General features: G+C 37.1%; 2 protein-coding genes and 1 non-coding gene across 3 annotated transcripts; all 3 read right to left on the bottom strand.

Moving 5' to 3' along the window:
• Positions 1 to 5,766: 5,766 nt before the first annotated feature.
• Positions 5,767 to 5,838, bottom strand: Trnae-cuc (transfer RNA glutamic acid (anticodon CUC)). Its single transcript has one exon. It is a non-coding gene; the product is annotated as a tRNA-Glu (tRNA).
• A 371-nt stretch (positions 5,839 to 6,209) lies between these two features.
• On the bottom strand, positions 6,210 to 13,583 carry LOC134750790 (keratin, type II cytoskeletal 1b-like). The gene is made up of 5 exons (XM_063686034.1): positions 13,380 to 13,583; positions 12,908 to 12,991; positions 12,349 to 12,423; positions 7,423 to 7,468; positions 6,210 to 7,351 (listed from the first exon to the last, which is right to left on the bottom strand). Exons 1-5 carry the CDS (start codon positions 13,581 to 13,583, stop codon positions 6,327 to 6,329), a joined length of 1,434 nt encoding a protein of 477 aa, XP_063542104.1. The 3' UTR covers positions 6,210 to 6,326.
• Positions 13,584 to 20,667: 7,084 nt separating this feature from the next.
• On the bottom strand, positions 20,668 to 22,195 carry LOC134750789 (uncharacterized). The gene is made up of 2 exons (XM_063686033.1): positions 21,567 to 22,195; positions 20,668 to 20,960 (listed from the first exon to the last, which is right to left on the bottom strand). The coding sequence occupies exons 1-2, from the start codon at positions 22,108 to 22,110 to the stop codon at positions 20,668 to 20,670; spliced, it is 837 nt and encodes a 278-aa protein (XP_063542103.1). The 5' UTR covers positions 22,111 to 22,195.
• Between the last annotated feature and the right edge of the window lie 2,568 nt (positions 22,196 to 24,763).

The following is a 24,763-nucleotide window of genomic DNA, read 5'->3' as shown; positions in this document are numbered from 1 at the left end:
TTTAAAACAAGAGGCTCGGTGAGCTGTAGACCTCGCGATTAGGTTAGCGCCACTTGCACCATCCAACTAACCCGGGGTAATCGTTAACTCAATGACAAATAAACTCATGATATAAAACTATGAAAACGGATTATGTCGCGTATATTGATTGTATAACTAGCCTTATGAACCGGTTTTGCATGTACAACCAGCCTTAAAGTTTATAGTGTATGATGGTTCATTATTTTTAGTATGTGGGTATTTTTGCACTTTGCACACGGATACCGAGTCCGCCAAATTTAATCGGGAATCGGGAGGGATAAGCCTGATTGTAGCTGCATTGCTTATTTCGACTGCTTATATTTACCTCAGAGGCGGTAGCACGGTCGCATTTTTATCGCTTATCACCATGTCTATCCACGTTCTAACAAGTATAACGACCTGTCTGGCCTAGTGGGTAGTGATCCTGCCTGTGAAGCCGATGGTCTGGGTTATCCCGGTAAGGGCATTTATTTGTGCCTGAGTCATGGATGTTTTCTATATGAGTATTATATATATTGTTGTCTGAGTAATACCTACAACACAAGCCTTCTTGAGCTTACTGTGGGATTTAGTCAGTTTGTGTAAAAATGTCCCTATAATATTTATTTATTATTTATTTATTTATGTAAGTGCGAAAGTGACGGGCATAGTGACAGGCGATAAAAATGGAACGATATTTGCTATGTGTGTTATTTGTATTGATGTGTTGTCTGATTAAATGATTTCAATTCTATTCTCAGTAGCCTTACCACCAGTTTGACACTGACATATTCGCTAACGTCCGTATACATCTCGCTCGCACTAATATGCCAGTAGGAGCGAGATGCATAAAAAGTATGTTATAGTTTCAATCTTCTCAAATGATTTTTACTCCAAAGACTTAGGGTCTGGTCTGTTATACAAAAGGAACAATGGCGTTTGTTTAATAGGTTAGAGTCTTTGGCGTAAAAATCATTTGAGAAGATTCAAACTATATGCACACGCTAGCGAATATGTCAGTGTCAGAGAACCTACCGCGATCCACGTTCGACGTGTTGCCTGCCTGTCACACTTACGTACGAACTAACAAGTGCGACAGAGAGGCAACACGTCAAACGTGGTTCGCGGTAGGCCCTCAGGTCAGCGTCAAACTCGTGGTACGGTTACAGTATCTGTATGTATAGCGTGACTGTTTTATATTACGATTTTAAATACTTACCTAGTTTTGACGGCCCCTAGCCTAGTTGGTCGGTAGTAACCCTGCCTTCGAAGCCGGCGGTCCCGGGTTCTAATCCTGGTAGGGGGATTTATTTGTGTGTTTCTCACAAATATTTGTTCCAGATTTATGGATGTTTTTATGTACGCACGGTTTCGCACGGGTAGTTCAACAAATTTACACAAAACCTTTACAAATTAAACCTTCCTCTTGAATCACTCTATCTATTAACAAAAAAAGTATCAAAATCCGTTGCGTAGTTTTAAAGATCTAAGCATACATAAGGACATTAGGGACGGACATAGACAGCGGAAAGCGACTTTGTTTTATACTATCATAGAGTAACTTATACTAGAGCGGTACTGTCATAGTAAATTTTGTAACCCCAGTAAATTCACTGCTATCTGTCGACACACTTTAAAACTAAAAATGAAGATTTATAAAATTAATTATTTTATGATTTTGACCCATGTTCTTTCACTGATATGCGTTAAAATTGTTAAATAACAAACGAAACCGTCAACGCCATCTATACGACAGTAGGCCAAAACTAGTAGGGCCCTCTGAACGAGAATCAAATTTTCTTTATTCTCGAGGCACGTTTTTTGCTTAGACTGTATCTATCTATTACGGAGTTATATCTATCTTTGATACTATATAGTGATACTTACATGCAGTGATATATTATTTATTGTCGTCTAGTACCCACTACACAAGCCTTATTGAGCTTATTAAATCACATTTAGAAACGGGTCTATCGGGCGAATCGCGGGTGAAACCTGTGTCGAAACGGCGGTAAATAAAGGTAACAAAATAAATTCGCGATAGACCCGTTTCTAAATGTGATTTAATATGTGTTTAAACCGCGAAAGTTTTAAATCTTATTGAGCTTACTTGTGAACTAAATAAATCGATATGTGTAAAATTTGACCTATAAAAAAATACGGGATAATTTTAACTGCAGGTGGCAACACTTATACAGATAAAATCCAAGATTTGTTGGTGTCTGAACATTACAAAGCATCTTGTTTGTGTTTTCGAGATCCAAGATGGTTCCAAGTAAGATGTGACGTCCCTCTTTGTATGTAACATTCACTGGTAATAGTGGTAATTTCATCTTGCGATGGTATTTATAAATTGTTGAAGTTATTTGTACGTGTTAGCTAATGGTGGGTAACGAACAATGTAAACATTCAATTTCATGATTGACAGTTGAGGGTATAATTGAAAATCATTTGAGTTTAGTGATTAATTGCTTTTAATATTCATGGATTATGATTGTACAAGTTTAGTTGAATATATACTTTAATCTATTTAAATATTAGACTTAATTTGTATAAATAACTTAGAAATATTTACAATAAAGTTAACATGCAAAGATTAATGTAAAATGTAGATCATTATAAAAATGTTTTATCTGGCTGGCAACATTGGTTGTCTTTGTTCAATTCATATCTATTCATTACTTACTGGTCGCTGATAAAAATAGCTTCTAAGCACTTCTAAGTGTTGCAGAATAAATCATCAAGTACTTAAAATATAAATTGTAGTGATTATTTACGATTCCTGTGGTTCCCGTAGTACGGTTCTCTTACATACGTTTGCTTTAGATTTTGTAACTTTTTGAAACTACTTCCTGATATTTGATTCAATTTTAATAACAAAACTTCCGTGAGACACAGACATATTAAACATATTAAAAACGGGTCACTCGCGTATTTTAAGTCGAAAACACTCGATATGTTTCACTCCGTACCGAGGAGCGTCATCAGGAGCGCCGAGTCATCGGGCGCGGAGGGCTGCGGCCCGCAGTCTGCGCCGGTCCGTCACCGTCGACGCAAGCTCCTGATGACGCTCCTCGGAGTGAAACATGTCGAGTGTTTTCGACTTAAAATACCTGAGTGACCCGTTTTTAATATGTATCCGTATTTCCGATGACAATGCAATAATATGGCAACATGGAGCTGATCTGATAATGCAGTCGGAAGGTAGCCAAATATAATCTGTCAGTGTCAAAAGTGACGATTCAGGTTGAAGAAATGTCACATTTGACACTGACAGAGGGGACTTCCGATTCGAGCGCCATCTTGATAGTTAGCCTCGTGATTAGTTCCTTTGTTGTTTAAAGTGTAATATCGATAGCCTATTTATACAGTAAACTAATGTGGTAGTGTGCAGTGAATTGAGAATTAATCTTGAAGCGCGTTTAACTACAATTTTGGAGTCTACGGCCGGTAGCCCACGTGTTTCTTGTAAAGTCCAGCTATCGCTTTACACACAGAAATATGATATACTAGCTTTTGCCCGCGACTTCGTCTGCGTGGAATTAGTAATTTGGGTATCTTAATCCTTAAACAAATCTGCTTTTTAATCCATCCTTTTTTCACCCCCAAATTGGTCCACACTATACATTTCCATCCCATTTTTTACACCCTTAAGGGATGATTTCGGGGATAAAAGTTATTTTATATCATTTCCCACAGCTCAAACCATCCCCATACCAAGTTTCATTTAAATCGGTTGAGCGGTTATTGATTCCCCATACAAATTTCCACCCCCCTTTTCACCCCCTTCAGGGGTGACTTCTGGGATAAAATGTATCCTATGTCCTTCCCCGGGAATCAAACTATCTGTATACCAAATTTCAACTAAATCAGTTTAGCGGTTTAAGCGTGAAGAGGTAACACACAGACAGACAGACGGACAGACTTTCGCATTTATAATATTATGATGATGATGATGATGAATGATATATATGATATATGATATAATGATGTAATATATATGATATATATGATATAATGATATATGATATATCATATATATGATATAATGATATATGATATATCATATATATGATATAATGATATATGATATATTTCTGTGGCTTTAGAGGAGATAATAAAATCACCATACACTGTCTTGTACTAAACGTAAAATTTTAGTCGTATTTAAAGCTTCTAAGTCTTCTAACGCAGCGTACTACGTAGGCGAACAACACGCGAAGGCGAAGCGAAGCGATGCGGCGCGGGGTGAAACAATCCTCTGTTTTTGATACCTATAGAAGTGCGAACGCGAACGCCGTCGGCCCGCCGCGCCGCGCTGCGCCGCTTCGCTTCGCGTTCGCGAGTTTGCTTACGTAAGACGCTGCGTAAGACCTTGATACTGGCGAAATGGTCCCACTGGACTGAAGCCATGATTTAAAAAATTTTGATGATGACACTGATAAATCATATCCATAACTAAGCCAGATAACATAACCTGTTATTAATATCAGAATACGCCTGTAAAAGAATAAATTATAGCGCCTGACGCCCAACGAATGCAAATCGCTTCAAAACTAGCTTTTAATAGCGAGCAGGTTTGTAAACTCATGATTAACTAAGAAATCGTAAAATCAATAATCTCACGTAATAAGCTCATTATGCAACTGTCGAAAATTTAAAGAGGCACTGTAAAACGTTGTACGATACATGTGCGTATAGGTAATTCGCAACTCGTGCCGACTTAAAACACTTCCTTCGGTCGCTCGTTGCGAATTTCCTATTTTTCGCACTTGTATCGTAATGTGTACTATTACAGTACATCTGGTGGTATATTACAACACCCTGTGCTATAATAAGCACAGTACGTAACTAGGTTGAAAATTTAAAGGGCCATATGTACCTACTGTAAAACGTTGTACGATACACGCGCGAATGGGTAATTCGCAACTCGTTTCGATTTAAAAAACTCCCTTCGGTCGTGTTTTAAAATTTTAGATTTGTTAGTTGTATTGTAAATAAGAAATAGTGAATTTCTGTGCGTTTCTGTGTTTTCAGAAGGGCTTTACTTGAGATTCTACTCATTTTTTCCATATGGAAATTATTTCGTATCATTCATCGAATGGGAATTTATTTCGTATCATTTGGGTAGTTCCATCAAAAAAAAATTTTTAATCATAAATCAATGTTACTCGATGACGTGATGCTTGCATTTATAACGTAGACAAAATGGATAAAGTAAGTGATCTTAGGAACTTTCAAGTTTTTATTTAACTTCATTAATACTTTATTCAATTAATATAATATGGTCAGAAATATATGTCAAATACAATACATAAAAACAATTAAAATTACAATTAATCAAACTTGTTATGTTTGTATAGTTGGTCAAACCAAATTGGCAGTAAATAAGAACAATAAAAACTATACTCATCCTTTTCTATGGGGTGCTAGTACTAGTGTAAGACAAAGATAGTATGAGTCTCTGTCTATGTTTGAAATGAGACAGTCCTTTGACAAACTATAGTGGTAGTAACCAATTTTCGACCACTTATTGGTATTCGAAATTTAAATTGAAATTTAGCAAACTTGAGTTTACGTTTGTTATCTTGTTAAAATCATCTCAACGATAACGATTAACGATTGAAAGGAAAGTACATTATAGTTTCAAACCAACAATGATAGTTAGTTTTTGACGTAAAACGTACTTACCTTCCGCAATATTTTTTGTCTACATTTTACTTTTTGTCTGAGCCTCAGAAATAGTAAATAAAAAACAAAAAGCTATTCCGATACCGGGAATCGAACCCGAGCCTCCTGGGTGAGAGCCAGGTATCCTAGCCACTAGACCATATCGGATATGTAACACTGTTTGAAATTATCATACTAGAATTGAGGATGGAAGGAGGAGCACTGAAATAAAATAATATTGTTTCATCATGAAGCTGCTAGAATGAAATGAAAGTTAAATAATGCTGTTTCATTCAATCTTGAACCATCGTTGAACGTAGTGAGATACCTGACAGTTATTATCTCTAGTGAGATAATAAAGTCACGTATACGAAAGATGGCGCTGTAATCAAAGTCATAATTGAAACAAATGTTGAGGCTTATCAATTTAATTGACTCGTATTATGCTAATAAACGAAATAATAGATAGATATCAACGTTATAGTAACTATGTAACTAAGTTGTACAGAAACATACAATAGTATCTACGCGCTCTTGTCTTGTTCACAAGTAGGTATTTATCTCAAAATAATTATATTTGTTTACATAAATATAAACGCTCTGAAGTCCGGTTCAACTATGTTTTCCAATACATAAAACTTCACCAAATAATATAGTCATTCCCACGGATTATCATCTAGCGTCTCGCTTACATTGTCTTTCATTTTTGTAAGCTTCTTCGTATGCATTCTACTTTCAACTGGCCCTTCTACTATTTCCCCTTTATTGAAATCCTCAGCCGTTATTATTGTTTTAACTTCTTCTGGCTTACCATCAGTTAAAACTTTAGGCTTCTTAGCTTTCTGAATATATTTTAAAGGATAGTAAACATACTTCACTCCATTTACAATTTTGTATTTTGGATAGTTGATTTTGTTTTTATATCGTGACCCAAGAACTTGATTAATCCAGTACTGGTAAGTATTTTGTAAGACATCTATTATTCCTCTCTTCTCCCTTGATTTGACATTTCTTTTGATAACTTCGTTGTTTAGGTTCTTTATTATTGAATACGGTTTTCCGTTAGAGTTATATCTTACTAATGGTGTAATGTATGATATGATTGGATCGTTGGTTTCTTTTTCTACGTTTTTCATAGTAGACTGACTTTGCAAGTTATCCCGTGTTCTTCTTTTCCTTGGTCCACTATTCAAGTTTAAAATTTCATCGTTAATATTATGTAGAGTTGAATATTTCTTTCCCTCTGCTTTATTATTATTCTCTAAAAGAGGTTCGTTGGGTTGAAGTTCCGCATTTTCTGTGATCTCTTGGCTTTGCGACACGTCGTTAGGCGCTCTTGTTTTAATTGATTTCTCTTTTGCATTTATAAACTGGTCGTTTTGATGATTTTCAGGCGAAGAGTATGATATTATTGTTTCCTTATTCTTTTGTTGTTTGTTTTCGAAGCCATATACAATGTCTCTTCTTTCTCTTGATTGAATATTTGCTTTAATAACCTCGTCGTTTAAATTTTTAATCGTAAAATACGGTTTATTTACATTTGCATTGTTATTATATCTGATTACAGGCGTGACGTAAGATATTATAGGTTCGTTTTTTTCGTTTTCGATGATGGATCTGCTTTGCCATTGTCCGTTTGCATCGTAACCGCCGCCGCCACCGCCGCCGTAGTCTTGTCCACCTGGTCAAATTGGAACTTTTATTCTATAGCTATTAGAGACTTGTGTATATTGTGTTAGACTGGTATAATACCTGCTGGCATCCAAGCTCCGCCGCCACCGCCTCCTGCCGCCCAACCCTGGGAAAGTAATATTTGATAAATATCTTTGCACATGCATCTCTATATTCCCTAGCGATGTTTAGTTGTTTTTAGGGTTCCGTACCTCAAAAGGAAAAAACGGAACCCTTATAGGATCACTCGTGCGTCTGTCTGTCTGTCCGTCTGTCACTGTTGAAATTTGGTATACAATGTAAGTTTGTGACCCAAAGACGGACATGTAGCGTAAACAAATGAATTATAAACATGGGGTCCACTTTCGGAGGTTAATGAGAAAATTAAAAAATAAAGTTTTTCAAACTATATCGTGTTACATGTCAAATGAAAGAACTCATTGTGAGGGTCTTAATAGTTATTTGTGCAACAAGAGAGGAAAGTTGGTTTTTCTTGCGAGTGTTTATGCACGAGATGTAAAATAACTTTGCTCTCGTGTTGCACACATAATTTTTCACCTCAGTAGTGAGAATATATTAAAGGTTAAAATGTATTTCGAATTACACAGAATAATACACAGAAAAAAAAGTAATAAAAGTATGAATTGGCAGTTCATGGCCTTCACTAATTTAAAAAGCTACTTTGTTTCACTCACTGGAGTGAGGAAAGTAGGCTTGTTCGAGCTGCTGAGGTGAAAATATTTTTTTTTTTATAATTTTAGGATAAAGAGTTTAGAAGTTATTCAAGAAAATAGGCAAAAAATGACCATTTCCCCCCCTTTATCTCCGAAACTACTACTACGTCTAAAATTTTGAAAAAAATACACAAAATAGATCTTTACCTATAGCTTACAGGAAAACCTATTAGGAATGCAGTCAAGCGTGTGTCGGACTTAATTACTTACTTTTTGATCCGACCCCTACGGGTTTTTTTTAAACATTTCACTCACGTTTTACATAAAAAATACATTGTTTAAATTGTGTAATGTACGGAACCCTTGGAACGCGAGTCCGACTCGCACTTGGCCGGTTTTTTGATAAAAATCTAATCAAGGAAAAGTAATTGTAAAGTTAACAGAATTAGGTTTTTTAAGTCATTGCCGAAAATTATTTAGCATTTATTAATTTCATTTTGCTTTTGTCGAATAATGAAGTTGCAACTCAACACAATAATTCGTATGATTTCCAAATCTAACAGTTAGCAACTGTATGTTTGTAAGTCTAATTACCACAAATACTTTATTTGGTCGCAAGTTTAGGTTACCTTGTCCTAACTTGACTGTCAAATTATATTAATAAATATTTACCCAATTGAATCTCAAATGTTGTATTTCATAACATAAACTACTACTACTACTACTTGTGATTAGTATGTAAGCGCTTTGGTATAACACTGTAATGCTTATATATGCTAAATAAATGAAATGAAACAATAATTCTACCAAGTTAATACGTTAAAATGATAATGGAAATTTGCCGAATGTTGGTTGTCAAATTAAATCATCTGCGAAAAGTTGGTTGGCAAGTGAAATTCTGACAATAAAACTTCGACAAAAAGGCAGAACAGAAAATTGTTTTCTGCATCACTTCGTACCTTGTCACATTGAGAATTGTTGTGAATATCTGACATTATAGGGAATATTACGTACGCTTCACAAGCACAATCACAGGGCCTATCTCAAAACAAGAAAATCTAAAGTTCGGTTTCTGCCTTTATCACTCTTGCCCGTTCGATAGATAGAGAGGCAGATAACGAAATTTAGTTTTTCGCGTTTCGCGGTAGGCCATCAATGTCATAGTAAAAACTTGACAAAAAACTGTTTAAGGCATTTAGTATGTATAAGTTACTCTATGAAACTCCCGTGAGACTCAAACATATTAGATTATTTTAAACCGGGTCACTCACGTATTATTAAGTCGAATAGCTCGACATGTTTCGGTCCAATTTATTCGAGCTATTCGACTTAATAATACGTGAGTGACCCGGTTTAAAATAATCTAATAAGTTACTCTATGGTTTAGTATGTGCACTAGTGCTGCACTCTGGCGGCATAGCATTGCAGTAATATTGGGATATTATCACTGTGACAAGGTATGAAGTGGCAAAGAACTCAAATTCCATGATCGTATCTAATCTAAAAGCCTATCGCCTCCTGCAAATGACATTTTAGAAGTCAATTTTTTTTAATTAATACAAAATTACTACAGGAACAAGCGCTGAGATTTTGAACTCCTTCTTAAATAAGGGCCTGTTTATTCACAATGTCCTGAATAAGCTACTTGCCACTTATCTGACGAATAAAGTCATCGTTGGCGTTTCACAATCTCCAAATAAGCTTTATCTGCTGGATCAGGTGCTTTTTTTGTAGGAAATTTTATCTGGCAGTTAATTTATTTGTTAATTAGCTATCCAATACTTTACTTGGACATTGTGAAACAAGCCCTTAAAATAATAAAGTCTTCACTTAATTTCTGTTTAGGAACATTGCTCATGAATATTTGCAGGCGTTACAAGAAATTCTGTGCATATAATTATAAATAATAAAGATAAGCAGGTTGTTATACTATAGGTACTATATTTATATTAGCTTTATATCTGACTATCTATAGACCGACTAAGTACCTCATATAAGTAACTATCTACTAGCTTAGAGAACCTACGAATTACCTGCAAATACTGGTCATTAAAAAGCTTTATGGTCTTATAAGGAAATATGTTTAAAATATGATCTTCTTCCTCTTTTTTTTTTTTTTTTTATGAAATAGGAGGCAAACGAGCAGACGGATCACCTGATGGAAAGCGATTACCGCCGCCCATGGACACCCGCAACACCAGAGGGGTTGTAAGTGCGTTGCCGGCCTTTAAGATGGGAATACGCTCTTTTCTTGAAGGTTTGAAGGTCATATCGGTCCGGAAATACCGCAGGCGACAGTTCATTCCACAGTTTAGCTGTGCGAGGCAGGAAGTTTCTAGAGAAACGCACAGTTGAGGACTGCCAACCATCTAAGTGGTGAGGATGGTAATGTTTTCGCGTAGGGCGATGGCGAAAAGAAGCTGCAGGGATTAATCCGAACAATTCCTCGGAGCACTCCCCGTTATACACGCGATAGAAAATGCAGAGCGAGGCCACATCTCTACGCAGCGCCAAGGAGTCAAGCCGTTCCGAAGTACGCTGGCAGTCGACAATTCGAGTCGCTCTTCGCTGGATGCGGTCCAGAGGGAGAAGCTGGTATTGGGGTGCCCCTGCCCATAGATGAGAACAGTATTCCATGTGTGGGCGAACCTGCGCTTTATACAGCTGTAGGCGGTGGGCCGGCGTGAAATACTGTCTCGATCTGTTGAGCACACCGAGCTTTTTTGAGGCTAATTTGGCCTTACCCTCTAAATGGCCGCGGAACTGGACTTCACTCGAAATGTCGACGCCGAGGATTCCGATACTGGCTGCGGCAGTCAGGGGAGTGCTCTCAAAACGAGGTGGTACGACAAACTCTAACTTTTTTGCGGTAAACGCGCAAACCTGTGTCTTGGCAGGGTTAAAACGGACTAAGTTTAGTCGACCCCATTCAGAGATTTCTTTTAGGGAAGTCTCAATTTCAGACACAAGTTTGTTCCGGCTCTCGATGACGTTTTCCCGAGAGATATTGGTGCGGCCGGTGTAAGAGGCATCACCCGTACTATCATCAGCATAACAATGAATTCCGCTGATTTGCAGCATGTCATTGATATGCAGAAGGAATAGCGTGGGTGATAGCACACAGCCTTGGGGTACACCAGCATTCACAGACATGGAGTCTGAGCATTCGCCGTCAACTACGACCTTTATGCTTCTGTCTGCTAGAAAGCTACTGACCCATACACATAATCTCTCGGGAAGCCCATAAGATGGTAGCTTCGAAAGAAGTGCTTTGTGCCAGACGCGATCGAAGGCCTTCGCTATATCCAAACTAACAGCCAATGCTTCACCCTTTGTCTCGATTGCCTGTGCCCAACGATGTGTCAGGTAGACTAGGAGATCACCAGCCGAGCGGCCTCTACGGAAACCGTATTGTCGGTCACTAAGCAACTGGTGGTCCTCTAGGTACCGAAGGAGCTGGCAGTTGATAATGGACTCCATTATCTTCGAGAAAAGGGAGGTTATAGCTATTGGCCTGTAGTTGGATGGATTTGAGCGGTCGCCTTTTTTAGGGATCGGGTGCACCAAAGCTGACTTCCACGAGGTCGGGACTACGCCGGAAGAGTAAGAGAGCCGAAAAAGACGCGTTAAGACCGGTGCCAACTCGGGAGCACACATCTTCAGCACAACCGCAGGGATTCCATCGGGCTTCCTCGCGTTATCCCGACATTTTGCCACGGCTCATGGGAGCCTGGGGTCCTCTTTACAACTAATCCCAAGAATTGACGTAGGCGTTGTTTTTACGAAAGCGACTGCCATCTGACCTTCCAACCCAGAGGGGAAACTAGGCCTTATTGGGATTAGTCCGGTTTCCTCACGATGTTTTCCCTCACCGAAAAGCAACTGGTAAATATCAAATTATATTTCGTACATAAGTTCCGAAAAACTCATTGGTACGAGCCGGGATTTGAACCCGCGAACTCCGGATTGAAAGTCGGAAGCTCTTACCGCTAGGCCACCAGCGCTTCGATGTTTAAAATATAATAAATAGTTTTATTTTAATTAAGCTGTTTGTACAGTCAACCGCAATAATGTTACTCTTCGAAGGCTGTAAAAATATGTGACATGATATGCTTATGGCTCCACAAATAAGATCGATTTAGCTCTAGACCGGGACAAGTGGCGTAATAGAAGAGAGCCCTATGCTCAGCAGTGGGCGATAAAGGGCTGATATGATGATGATATGATGTTATAAGATCATGTCAAATACTTCTGCGGCTTTCGTTGTGTAACGGTACAAGTACGTAAAATTATTATTTAATGTTTAAAAAAACTATAATCTATAGCGTCTTACGTCACCACCGCCGCCGCCTCCTCCCCCACCACCGCCGCCCCCTTTCTTTTCTAAAATTTTCATTAATAACATCATCTGAAAAAAAAAAAACAAATTTCATCGTTATTACGTACTAAAATAAAGCATTAAACTTGCCATTATTTTAAGACTATTATTTGCACTGTTACTATACAAGTAACCACTGATATGGACAATAGACATGTGTCTGACATGTTGTTCAATTAAATTCAATTCTGTAATAAATCGGCGAAGTTAATGCCTCTGCATTGTATAGAAGTCAACCAATCAATAAAAAAATTGTCAGTCATAGCAAATCGGTTCGGGCGGAAAACGTCTGTCTAGGGTCCCAGATACCGCTGGAGTGACGAAGCCCTAAAAGACCTGTCTGCCCTTGGAATACCCAACTGGCCTGAAGTGGCGCAGAATATTGCAGTGGCGCTCTCTTGTGTCAGAGGCCAAGCAGGTACTTATAGTTTTGTGTGACTAAAAAGCAGGCTCTTCACGAGATGTTTAAAAACAAAGACCTTTGAGAATAACTTATAAGTAAATCGATACTCGCCTTTGACATCATAAAGGTCATCATGCTGAACATCATGCCCTTGAATGACATCATCCCCATCATACCCATCATTGCCGGAATCATCTGGAAGAAAACATCATCAAAAACAATGGTGTTTCAAAACTATATGGCCTTGCAGAGAATAGACAGTTATTTAGCGTTTTGATGTTTTATCACAAATTACCTATATAATAGTACTAAGTAAGTGTTGGATTGTAACGAAACTTTGCATATAACAATGACATGGCATAAGGTAAGTATATCTCTGGACCGACCTTGAACCTATGGTTTCTAGGTGGTCCTACGAAACCCTAAAAATTGTTGAAGTTTTAACTTCTCAGTTTTTATTTTCTGTTGACACTGTAAACTGTTTTAACCTTTTTATTTATCATTTTAGATGATATTGATGTATATCGTAATGGGGACTATGCTAGCAATATATTGTAATTAACTGAATTGGGACCTATCTTACCATCATCATTTTCATCTTCATACACATCATCGCCATCATCATCATCTTCTTCTTGCCGTCGTCATGACCTCCACCACCCCCACCTCCTCCTTTACGTTTCTTTCTACCCACGAATTCGTCAACTGTAACATAAAAAAATATTAACCTGTATCTACGTTGCCTAGTATTTACGTCGTAGACGTAGACGTTACGTCTCGGGCCCATTTCACGAACGATATTAGTCTAATATTATTAGTGTTGTCATAGAAAACGTATGATTTGACGGTTCGTGGACTAGTAATATTAGTCTAATATCGGTCGAGAAATGGGCCTAAAAAAAAACCTGAAAAAAATAGACATGTTTTCGTGATTTATAGAACGTACAAAACTTTGTTGACGGAGCTTTTATGGGAACATCGGTTAAAATACGTTTTTCTCAGAGACCGTATGACGTAGATACCTAAAATTTGGAACAGTTATTTCTAACGAGCCAAGTATTTAGTAAGGATTTTACCAGTCGCTCTTGCAAACATTCTATTTCCCGTGTTAATTTTTTCATAGCATTGATTAGAAAAGTGTAGCAATTCAATATAAAAACTTCAATTTCCCTTTACATTGTATTGACGACAAAATACATGTACTTATTCTAAACAAAAATTTCCAACCAAGGTTTGAAGTCTCCATATAAATATGATAATATGATATATTTCCATAAAGATTCTAGATATGTGAGTACGCTGGTATTAACGTCGCTCCAATACTATCGTGGTGCTATGCGACCTAAGCGCCAACCGCCATAAGGTACCTTTTGCCTTGAAAAGTCACGCCGAATTATTATGCGACACTGTAACGACTGAATAGTAGATTGTTTCACAAGGGAGCAAAATGACATATTTACGGCGTACAATTGAATCTTAAACGAAGCGAAGTATTCTATAATAGAATCCCGAGAGTAGCGAGGGATTCTAAAGTAGAATCCTGAGCGTAGTGAGGGATTCAAGTGTGTTACGCCCAAGATGGAAATAATTTAGCTACCATGTGACAAATATTGTTTTTCACATCATCTATGAGGTAATTATAATGTTTAAAACTATTATTTAAGCTAAAAAAATAATGTTAAATAAATGTAAAAATTGTGTTCTAGAACAGATCATAAGACCTGTCGTCATGTATGGATCAGAGTGTTGGGCCCTAAAGATGACGGATGAAAAGAGATTGCATGTAGCGGAGATGAGAATGTTAAGGTGGATGTGTGGCGTGACGAGAATGGATAGGATAAGGAATGAGTATATAAGAGGAAGCCTGAAAGTTGCACCCATAACAGAAAAAGTAAGGGCAAATCGCCTAGCATGGTACGGGCATGTGATGCGGAGGGATGAAAGTCATATGACGAGAAAGGTATTAAGAATGAATGTGGAGGGAAGTACGAGGAGAGGAAAACCGAGGAAAAGGTGGATGGACTGTGTGAAAGATGATATGAAACTAACGCAAGTGAATGATGAGATGACGGGTGACAGAGATGTATGGAAGAAAAAGACATGCTGCGCCGACCCCAAGTGAATGGGACAAGGGCAAGCGAATGATGATGTGTTCTAGAACAGAAAAGTGTTACTTTGATCCCTCCTAGCAGGGAAGAAAAGTGCCGCTTTGATCCCTCCTAGCAGGGAAGAAAAAGCCCTTTTTCGAATTGGTGATGTGAAAAATAACTTACCAGTGTGTGACATAGCTATGTCTTTTCCCAACGCCTTGAAACGCAGTATGTGGTTATCGAAGAAGTTATTGACAGCATTATCGATATCCAATGATAATCCTTCTGAGTTGCTTCGTATGTCCGGATCCTCAATGGTGTTTTGATCAATTTCAGGTATGTTATTTATTTTAACTGCAAGTAATTGTGTAGTATCGAAATTAATAAGTATATCCAAATAAACTTAAATAGCTTTATTAGTTATTAAAGTAAAGATTTCGAAACTATGTAGGTAACTGATTTTAAAAAACCGGCCAAGTGCAAGTCGGACTCGCGCACGAAGGGTTCCGTACCATTACGGAAAAAAACAGCAAAAAAATCATGTTTGTTGTATGGGAGCCCCATTTAAATATTTATATTATTCTGTTTTTAGTATTTGTTGTTATAGCGGCAACAGAAATAAATCATCTGTGAAAATTTCAACTGTCTAGCTATCACGGTTCATGAGATGACAGACTGGTGACAGACAGACAGACGGACAGACGGACAGACGGGCAGACGGACAGACGGACAGACGGACGGACAGATGGACAGACGGACGCGGTGTGTTAGTAATATAGGGTCCCGTTTTTACCCTTTGGGTACGGAACCCTAAAAAAGCACATTGATTTCAGTGATTTCAATTTTAGGAACCGTAGGAAAACTTTTCTCCTGTTCACGAAAATTTTAAGCTTCTATTTTTTTGTCTAATGATTGACATTACATCACTAAACTTCACATATAATTTCCGTTTTAGGCCCGATTTAGATATTGATTACTAATTAAACAAAATATATACAATGTACAAAGGCGAACTTATCCCTATAAGGGATCCCTTTACATACATACATACATACTTAGCTTGCGTTTAGTAGCACTTAACACTAATCAATGTCTAAATCGGGCCTAAAACGAAACTATATGTGAAGTTTAGTGATAGTAATGTCAACCTTTCAACCTTCCAGTCAACCTTTCAGCAATTGAGAGTGAAACAATAAAGAAATCAAGGCAGACAAACTAACACTATGAACAGAAAGTAAATTATGGTTCAATTATTATAAACGTAAATAATTGAAACCTGTAATCTAGAATATAAAATGTACAAAGCTAATAACAAATAATAATAATAATAATAGCTAGTAGCTAATGTAATGAGCTCTTATTCCACGGAAGACATTCCTTGACTTTGAAGCTGAGTGGAGATTTCAAGAACGTTTTATAATAATATAACCAGCAATCTCTGTCAGTGTTATTACTTAAGTTTAAATTAAGCGTTTTTGAATAAAGCATCTTCTAAATCATCTTATTCAATTATTTAACACTTATAATGTGAAAATCGGATCTTAGTTAGTAATAGAAAACTGTAATGTCTCATAATAACTATGTTATAAAATTTAAGCACTTACCAAATTTAACATAATCTCCTATCACCGAAACTTCAGTCAAATTATTCAATGCTTTCAAATATATAAGCGTTTTCTTCTGTAAGCAAGAATACGATAAATATAGAAAACATTCCGTATATACACCTTTGAAAGCATCAGCCGAATTATCAACTTCAACACTAATAATATCACTATTATTTACTACGTCATTATTTATTATATTTGCATTGACTATAGCAATAGCCGCAGTTAAAATCACTATGCTATCGAAAGCCATCCCGTAAGGCCATAAGAAAACAAATGAAAAACAAAACAGTCGGTTAGCGTTATTTATTTAAGTTCCTTTAATGGGTTTTCAGGTCAAATGTCAAGGTATGTGGGTGAAAACATGTCATTTAGTCTTCAAGTGGTACGTCATTTTGCGGTCGCCTAAGGGTAGGAGTTAGCGCCAACCACGAAGTTTAGTGCGATATTGGATTTTGTGATGTAAGTCTTATTATGAAGGTGATAGGGTCTAGTTTGTTTCTTTATTGTGTTAACTATGTGCCAATTAGATGGATGATGTTATAGAGCTATGATTCTAAGAAGTACCCCCTACTGTTTATCCTGATTGTTTTCAGTTTGGGTTCTACTTCCTAGATTTATTTTATTTTATTATAAACTGTAATAGATGTCATATATTAAAGAAAAAGTGACGAAGCCCTCCAGTGCTCAAATTGGGAGTGGAGAAATTCGGACGGGCACCGCCGTGGCGAGGTAGCCTAGGGATTCATGGCGTTAGCCGCCGGTTCGAATCCGGCCTTCACCACTGGAGGGCTTCGTCACTTTTTCTTTAATATATGACATCTATTACAGTTTATAATTTATATAAAGTAGTGTGACTACTTAAAAAAAACACAGATCAAAAATATTTAATAAAATAATTTAATTTGTTTCCAAACTTGTTTTTTTTTGGATTGATGTTGCATTTCAAATGTAACATGATTTGCCATTAATAGGCTTTACAGTCTAAGAGCGTTTTCACATTGTCCGATCCGATATCGGATGTAGGATCCTGCATGCGCGTAATAAGACCGTGGGGGCGCCGTCTGTAACGTCACGCACATCACAACAAAATTTATGCCTACACAAACAAATGTTATCCATAGGCTATGGCCATATGTCCATAGGCTACAGTGACTGCTTACTATCGGGCGGGTCGTATGCTTGTTTGCCACCGACGTATTAAAAATTGTTCCTATTATCAACTAAGTAGTTTTTTGACTGGCAAAGGCCCCGAAAGCCTATCATAAAATTGCCTTGTAGAAAATTCTGGATGTTTATAACCCCTGTAAACCGCACCTCGTGAATGAAATCTGCAACTATCGTAAATGATAAGAAAACTAACTGATTGATAATAGCGTTGTGGTTAAAATGTACAGTCGGCGTCAGCGGTCGGTAACCTTTTAGCAGCCAAGGGCCACATAGTAGGTAACGAAGTTCACACGGGCCTCACTTTGACTTTGATTTATGACTACTTTACTACGGCTTGCGGGCCCCCTGTTGCCGACCGCTGGTCTACGTTAAACGCAGAAGGCAATGAGCAGAATAAGAGTTCAGTACAATGACGCGTTCCGAGCTCTTATGCGGCTGCCGCGGTGCTGCAGCGCGTCGGGCATGTTCGCGGACGCGGGGGTCCCCGACTTTTTCGCGATAATTAGATCCCGCGTTGCCTCGTTCTGGAGGAGACTGCGCTGTTCCGACAACAAATACTTGTGGCTGTTTCTGACGATATGAGTCCGGTGTTTAAGCGCTGGATTTCTGTTCACATGGATCAGAACAGAAAATGACTGAACTAGATTTAGACTTATTTTTAACATGACTGGCACCCCTTTACAGTGTCAATTAGTTCTTAAGTAGTATTTAATTTTGTACGCAATATGGGTAAATGCCTGAAATAAAAGCTTTTTATTTATTTATTTATTATTTAAAGATATACTTAGTTATAATTTTCTCCTTATTAAACAAAGTCCCCATCCGCGTTTCTCTTTGTATGTATGTATGTTCGCGATTAACTAGCACGCCATTGCACCGCTCGCCATCGGCAGGGTGTTCATCCTCACACCCTAGCACCTAAATGGTCGCGTACTGTGCGGTTTAAGAGGAATTTCCTCCCGCCATAGAGTAACTTATACTAGAGCGGTACTGTCATAGTAAATTTTGTAACCCCAGTAAATTCACTGCCATCTGTCGACACACTTTAAAACTAAAACTGAAGATATATAAAAATACGATAAAATGTATTTAAATATGGATAAATGATTTTTTTTTATTTGCATTAATTATTTTTATGATTTTGACCCATGTTCTTTCACTGATATGCGTTTAAATTGTTAAATAACAAACGAAACCGTCAACGCCATCTATACGACAGTAAGTCAAAGCTAGTAGCGCCCTCTGAACGAGAATCAAATTTTCTTGATTTTCGAGGCACGTTTTTTCCTTAGACTGTATCCATCTATTACGGAGTTATATCTATCTTTGCTCCCGCGTACGCTTCGGCTGTGGAATGAGCTCCCTGCCGAGGTTTTCCTGAGGGGCTACAGTATGGGGTTCTTCAAAAAAGGAGTGTAAAGGGTCGGCAACGCGCGTGTAATATCTCCGGTGTTGCAGGCGTCCATAGGCTACGGTAACTGCTTACCATTAGGCGGGCCGTATGCTTGATTGCCACCGACGTGATATAAAAAAACCACTGAACGGTTTATCATTCGGTTTTCACCTGTCCATAGAGTGATCCTTGAGTAAGGTTTAAGTGTATAATTTGTTAAGGTTTTGAGTAACCTGTGCGAAACCTTGGCGGGTTGCTTTTATGTAGTTATAGCTCTTATTTTATCAATGTTACTTGAGGTCCTAAAATTTGAACATCTAAACATTATCTAACTATAAATAATTATTCGAATATAGCTTAATCAAATAGGATTTTTATAATAGCTGTTGTCTTATTTTTAGTCGATAACTATACTCATCAAAACAATTCTATAATAAGGTGCCTAAACTAGATGAAGATGTATTTATTACAATCGTATACTGACCACTATCAACTTGATGCTAACATTATATAGGTAATTTATATCAAGAAAAATTCATTCATGACTGCGTAATAGTAACTAAAAAATGTAGTTATATTTATTTAACGAAATAAAACAACAATATTTCGAAACAAATCATTTATTAATAAGAAAATAAAATAACCATAATAAATATTTATATTATAACAGTAATGACGAAATTATTTTTGGTACAGAAAGAAATGCATAATTATCATGATTACAATAAATACTCTAAGAATAATATCACAGTTATATATACCGCTTATAATATGAAACAAATAATATAATACTTATTATGAATATGGAATACTGTATATACTTATTATACCTATATATTACAAGAGTATAAATAATATAATAATTTAGATATACCTACATATTATCAACATGAGTAATGCATAAACATACATAAATGGCAGAAAATACTTTTGAATAGAATACATAATACGAATATGTATTAAATATGTAAAGATATAATATATAAAGTTTACTAATAAAGTTTTACTACGAGTAAAACATAGTGTATCTCTACGGTGGGAAAAAGAAGAGAAAAGTTATCAAAACCAAAATAAATAAAACTTTAACACACCCAACGATAACTGCAATAAATAAACAATTCACAACAAACAAAATAAATACTTAACTAATCAATAAATTATTAAACACTAAGAAATATTTGGCATGCATTAAAATCAAACACAGTCAAATGCCAGTTTCCAATAATACGCCTTATTCGACGAAATCGTTTTTCGAAATCAATATAAATATTGGTTTTTTCAACATACTCGTATAATTATGTTGAAAAAACCTAAAACCTCGATCTGTATTTGACTTTTAGCAATTAGGCCCACATGCGGTTAAACCGTTAACCCAGTGTCAAATGGTATTAACCATGGTAACTTCAGGTTTAACCGGTTAACCCCGGGTCAGTGGAATGGTGTAAGAGGGCCTTAGAATCATTACGAGTGTGACACTAGATTTATGAGCGTACTCGAATCTTTATGAGCTAGTACTCGAATCTTTATGAGCTAGTACGCGAATCTTTATGAGCTAGCACTCGAATCTTTACGAGCTAGTACTCGAATCTTTATGAGCTAGTACGCGAATCTTTATGAGCTAGTACTCGAAGTCCCATATGGCATATAGCTGCTATAGGCATCCGGTTCATATGCCCTCCTGTACCCGCCGTGATGTCCATGTTCATGTTCGTGATGTTCCTCGTGACTGTGCGAGTGGTGATGGGAGACCTCTGGTTTCGCGTGGATCTCGTAGGTAGTCTTGCCTCCTCCGCCGTGTCCCTTAAGGCCTACTAGGGCGGACAGGAGGAGGGACATTAGGGCAGCCATGAGAGCTTTGCCTGCTAGCAAGGCTAGGGCACCAAGGGCTGCTGCTGCTAATGCTCCTGTAAAAAGAAGAAAATAGACATAGGAGGAATGTTTGTGCCATGCCTTATGCAGCTTATAAGGTCGTAAAATTACACCTATTTTACTCCGTAGATACGTATGTATTTGCCTGTTGGTGTAATGAGTAATACGAGATAAATAAAGCTCTGACTGGTTGGCTGGTAGAGAATGCCTCATAACATGAAGTTCGCCTTTTTTACGATGTATTTTCTTTTGTGCAATAAAGATTAAATAAATAAATGTAAAATACAATGTAAATCTAATTATGCTCAGGGATTTACAGGGTTACCTCATGATAATGATTCTTTGTGTAATATATGTATTTTATATAGTGTTTTTTTGTTGAAAGATATTTTACAAATTACGGTTGGCTTTATATGGTAGCAGATTATAAATTTCCTATCCCTGACCAACTTTGTTTAATATATTATTCATATAAAATGATCGTGTTGTTAATGAAAATAGTAAAGAAATATAAAATAAACGAATATTATGGGACAATCTTTCATAATTAGACCTATTACCAAACCAAAATATTCTACAGACATTTTGTGATTAAAATGACCGAAAGTCCAATAACATAAGTATTTTGATTATATCCATACCTTTCATCATCATAGCGGCCGCCAGCAAGCCACCGCCGCCGCCTTTGCCGCCGCCGCCGAGACCGCCACCGCCGCCGCTTTTCCTCCCAATAGAAGCCGGATCCCCTTTAGACATAGCTTCTTCAGAAGTCTTTGGATCCAACAGCCTATACTTCAATGAATGCCCATCCAAATAGTCTTGGAGTCGATGAAGCAAGAACCTGTTTAGTTTCTCATCAGGCTTCCCAGGGAACTGCCTGGATAATTCCGCTGCTAATTCCTCAGGAGTCGATGAGTTTATAGTTCTATTCTCCTTCACAATGCTTAACCCTGGTAGAAGAGGAAGCTCATCGCGAGAGCTAAGATCCTCTATAAAGGATAGCACATGAATTTTTAAACATTTAGCACTTAGACTGCTATTACAGTCTTTATGCAAAAATCTTCCCGCTCTTTCCGAGATATTCTTCGGCGGTTCGGATATCGTATTCGATTCGGATCCGTCTATAACAGCCTTTGATAGATGCACGTACACTACAACAGTCACAAGTACACTTTTCACGAACATTTTGTCACTGAAGCACTGTTCTATATAGCTCTAAAGGTTTGTAGTCATATCGTTGAATGGCGCCATTCAACTGATGCTTGAACTGCACCGTCCAATTTGTTTTATACTGACTATCGATACAAATAGTTAAAAAAAACCGTCAGAAAACGTAAAAGAGCAAAATTGATCGAGTCTGTTCGGTCGCGCGATTACTTTCGACCGACTCGTAAATAAATAGTAAAAGGTATCGACATTTGAATTGGTAAAGGTTTTTGATTGTTCAACAATTTTATGCTTTCTTAATTAAACTAAGGACTTTTTTTACACACTGAACAGTTGTGGTTACAGGCTACCATTCGTGAGTTCAAACCGCTATTGTACTGTACCTAAGTCTATGTAGAGTAGAAAAACGTTTCTCGAAAAAAAAATGCAAAAATATGACTAAACAGTCTAAACACCGTCAAATCGTCATACACAGATAGTGGGATAAAGCAGAACTATAGGCTACGTTTGCCACTTTCCATCATTCGGGCTGTATGCTTCATGCTCATGGCTTTCGTCAAGAGAAAGGCATTAAGTCCGCCATTTGTACAATTTTGATATCGTGCAGTAAAGTCTATATAAATAAATAAAATTGGGCATCGTATTTGAAATACTTCTGATTGCCCTTATTATTGAGAGTAATTAAAATTTGACATATATACACTTTACCCACATTAAACGAATTAGTAAATAGTAAACAAAATAGTTTTCTTAATTACTAATAGGTACATTTTACACACGACCGGTCTGGCCTGGGTAGTGACCCTGCCTATGAAGCCGAAGGTTCCAGGTTCGAATCCCGGTAAGGGCATTTATTTGTGTGATGACACAGATATTTTGTTTCCGAGTCATGGTTGTTTTCTGATGTACCTATTTAAGTATTTGTATACTATATATATCGTTGTCTGAGTACCCACAACACAAGCCTTCTTGAGCTTACAGTGGGGCTTAGTCAATTTGTGTAAAAATGTCCTATAATATTTATTTATTTCTTTATTTTCAGCCCTACTAACTGTACCTGCCTGCCCGCAACGGCCGCAACCCAATACATAAAGAATGAGATGATATGTCGATACACTTTACATCAGGTGTTACTTGATCTCGATAAAAACATAAAAAAATGGTTCACATTACTTTCATCTTCGTTAGTGCATGTATGTTGTGTCTTTTTATTTTATTCGGGCAATCACTTCCGTTAGTGTTCATTCATAACACGTTCACATAAGAACAAGATGTCATCATTAAATAAACATATGCCTTAAATGATTTTACTGTGTTTTAATTGTGCTTTTATACATAATGACATCGGTCAAGATAGTCTGTACGTTAAATTTAAATGAAAAATTATAGTAAAAAAACTTGCGATGAACGCGATGATGTACCTATGGCTGGGTGGTTGTTGGTTTGTATGATTGGTAAGGTTGTTGGTTGGTTGTGGGGTGTTCGTCCTGAATATTTACTAGTCTCTCATAAGTATATATAACATCTACAAATGACATGAGAATCATAGTACATTTGTAACATAGCAATGTCAGCAACTGATCTCGAAAGTGTTTCAAAAGAGAATAAAAATACAACCACAACTCTCTCCTACAAAAAGCAGATCTAAAACGGCTTCGTAGAAAATACTATTGGCTAATAATTGCGCCGGTGTGAAGTAATCGAAGATAATATTAGTAAACTAACGCAGATGTAGGTTATGAAGCGATGTTGTGTATGTTCTTTTAAATCACATTAGATTTCTCACCTTTTTTGGGAGAAAAGTGATAGTTATGGTATCGGCAGGACAGTTAACAGCTCCGTCTCGCGGAAGGACTGGGGGTAGCGGGTTGACAGCACAGGAGTCAAAAAAAATTTAATTAGGAAGTGGATACCCTTTCATTTTAGCGGTATCTCTGAAAGGGAAACCTCTTGCTACAGCTAAGTCAAATGAACGGGTAGGCAATTTAAAGGGATAGCCAATCGTTGGTTCTATTCGATAAACGACTAAGCCATTTAATGGCTTTTTTCTGAGAAGGGGTGGACGGGTCCCTGGGTGGTTTAACTTGCTATCACCATTTTACTTTGGGACTTTTACTATGGGACCAACCATTTTCGCGATTTCGTGGTTGGTCCCATAATAAAAGTTGCTTAGTATAATCCCAAAATCTCCTTGGCAACGGGAATGCACTAATTTTTAGCCACCCTGTATACACAGTGCCACTTTAATGAAATTATTTATAATTATTATTATTATTTTTGTACAAAACAAAAATATTTATTATCGGATTAACAATTATTATTATTCAATTAAAAGTAAAACTAAAAGTAACTAAGAATAACAACTTATAAATAAAAAAAAAATTAAAAAACAAAACTACTCTTAATTAAAAAACATCTAAATAAGGCCCCCGCGGCATTGTGCCAAAGATGCTGGCAGCATTCCCTCGCTGAATGGCAATACTTATGCGCTGCGAGAGAAAGCCGCCAGCTCTTTATAATTATTATACATCTGTGTATATTATTAATAATTTCATTTTAGTATCGCTAAACAAAAGAGTAGAATAAAATCTCGTACAGGTTGGACCAAAAATACGTTGTTGACAATATTTTATATAAAAATATGTGACATTTGGTTGATTATTTTAACAGA

The sequence above is a fragment of the Cydia strobilella genome, chromosome 20, assembly GCF_947568885.1.
Source record: "Cydia strobilella chromosome 20, ilCydStro3.1, whole genome shotgun sequence".
NCBI lineage: Eukaryota > Metazoa > Arthropoda > Insecta > Lepidoptera > Tortricidae > Cydia > Cydia strobilella.
Note: the sequence above shows the minus strand (reverse complement) of the source record. Positions and strands in the feature narration are given on the sequence as shown.

Excerpts from the sequence above, each read along its gene's own strand:
- LOC134750789 (XM_063686033.1), bottom strand. The coding sequence starts at position 22,110 with ATGTTCGTGAAAAGTGTACTTGTGACTGTTGTAGTGTACGTGCATCTA. Across the intron at positions 20,961-21,566 it reads GGCCGCTATGATGATGAAAG|GAGCATTAGCAGCAGCAGCC; the intron begins GTATGGATATAA and ends TTCTTTTTACAG.
- LOC134750790 (XM_063686034.1), bottom strand. The coding sequence starts at position 13,583 with ATGGGCCCGAGACGTAACGTCTACGTCTACGACGTAAATACTAGGCAA. Across the intron at positions 7,469-12,348 it reads GAGGCGGCGGCGGTGGTGAC|GGTTGGGCGGCAGGAGGCGG; the intron begins GTAAGACGCTAT and ends TTACTTTCCCAG. Across the intron at positions 7,352-7,422 it reads CGGAGCTTGGATGCCAGCAG|GTGGACAAGACTACGGCGGC; the intron begins GTATTATACCAG and ends CAATTTGACCAG.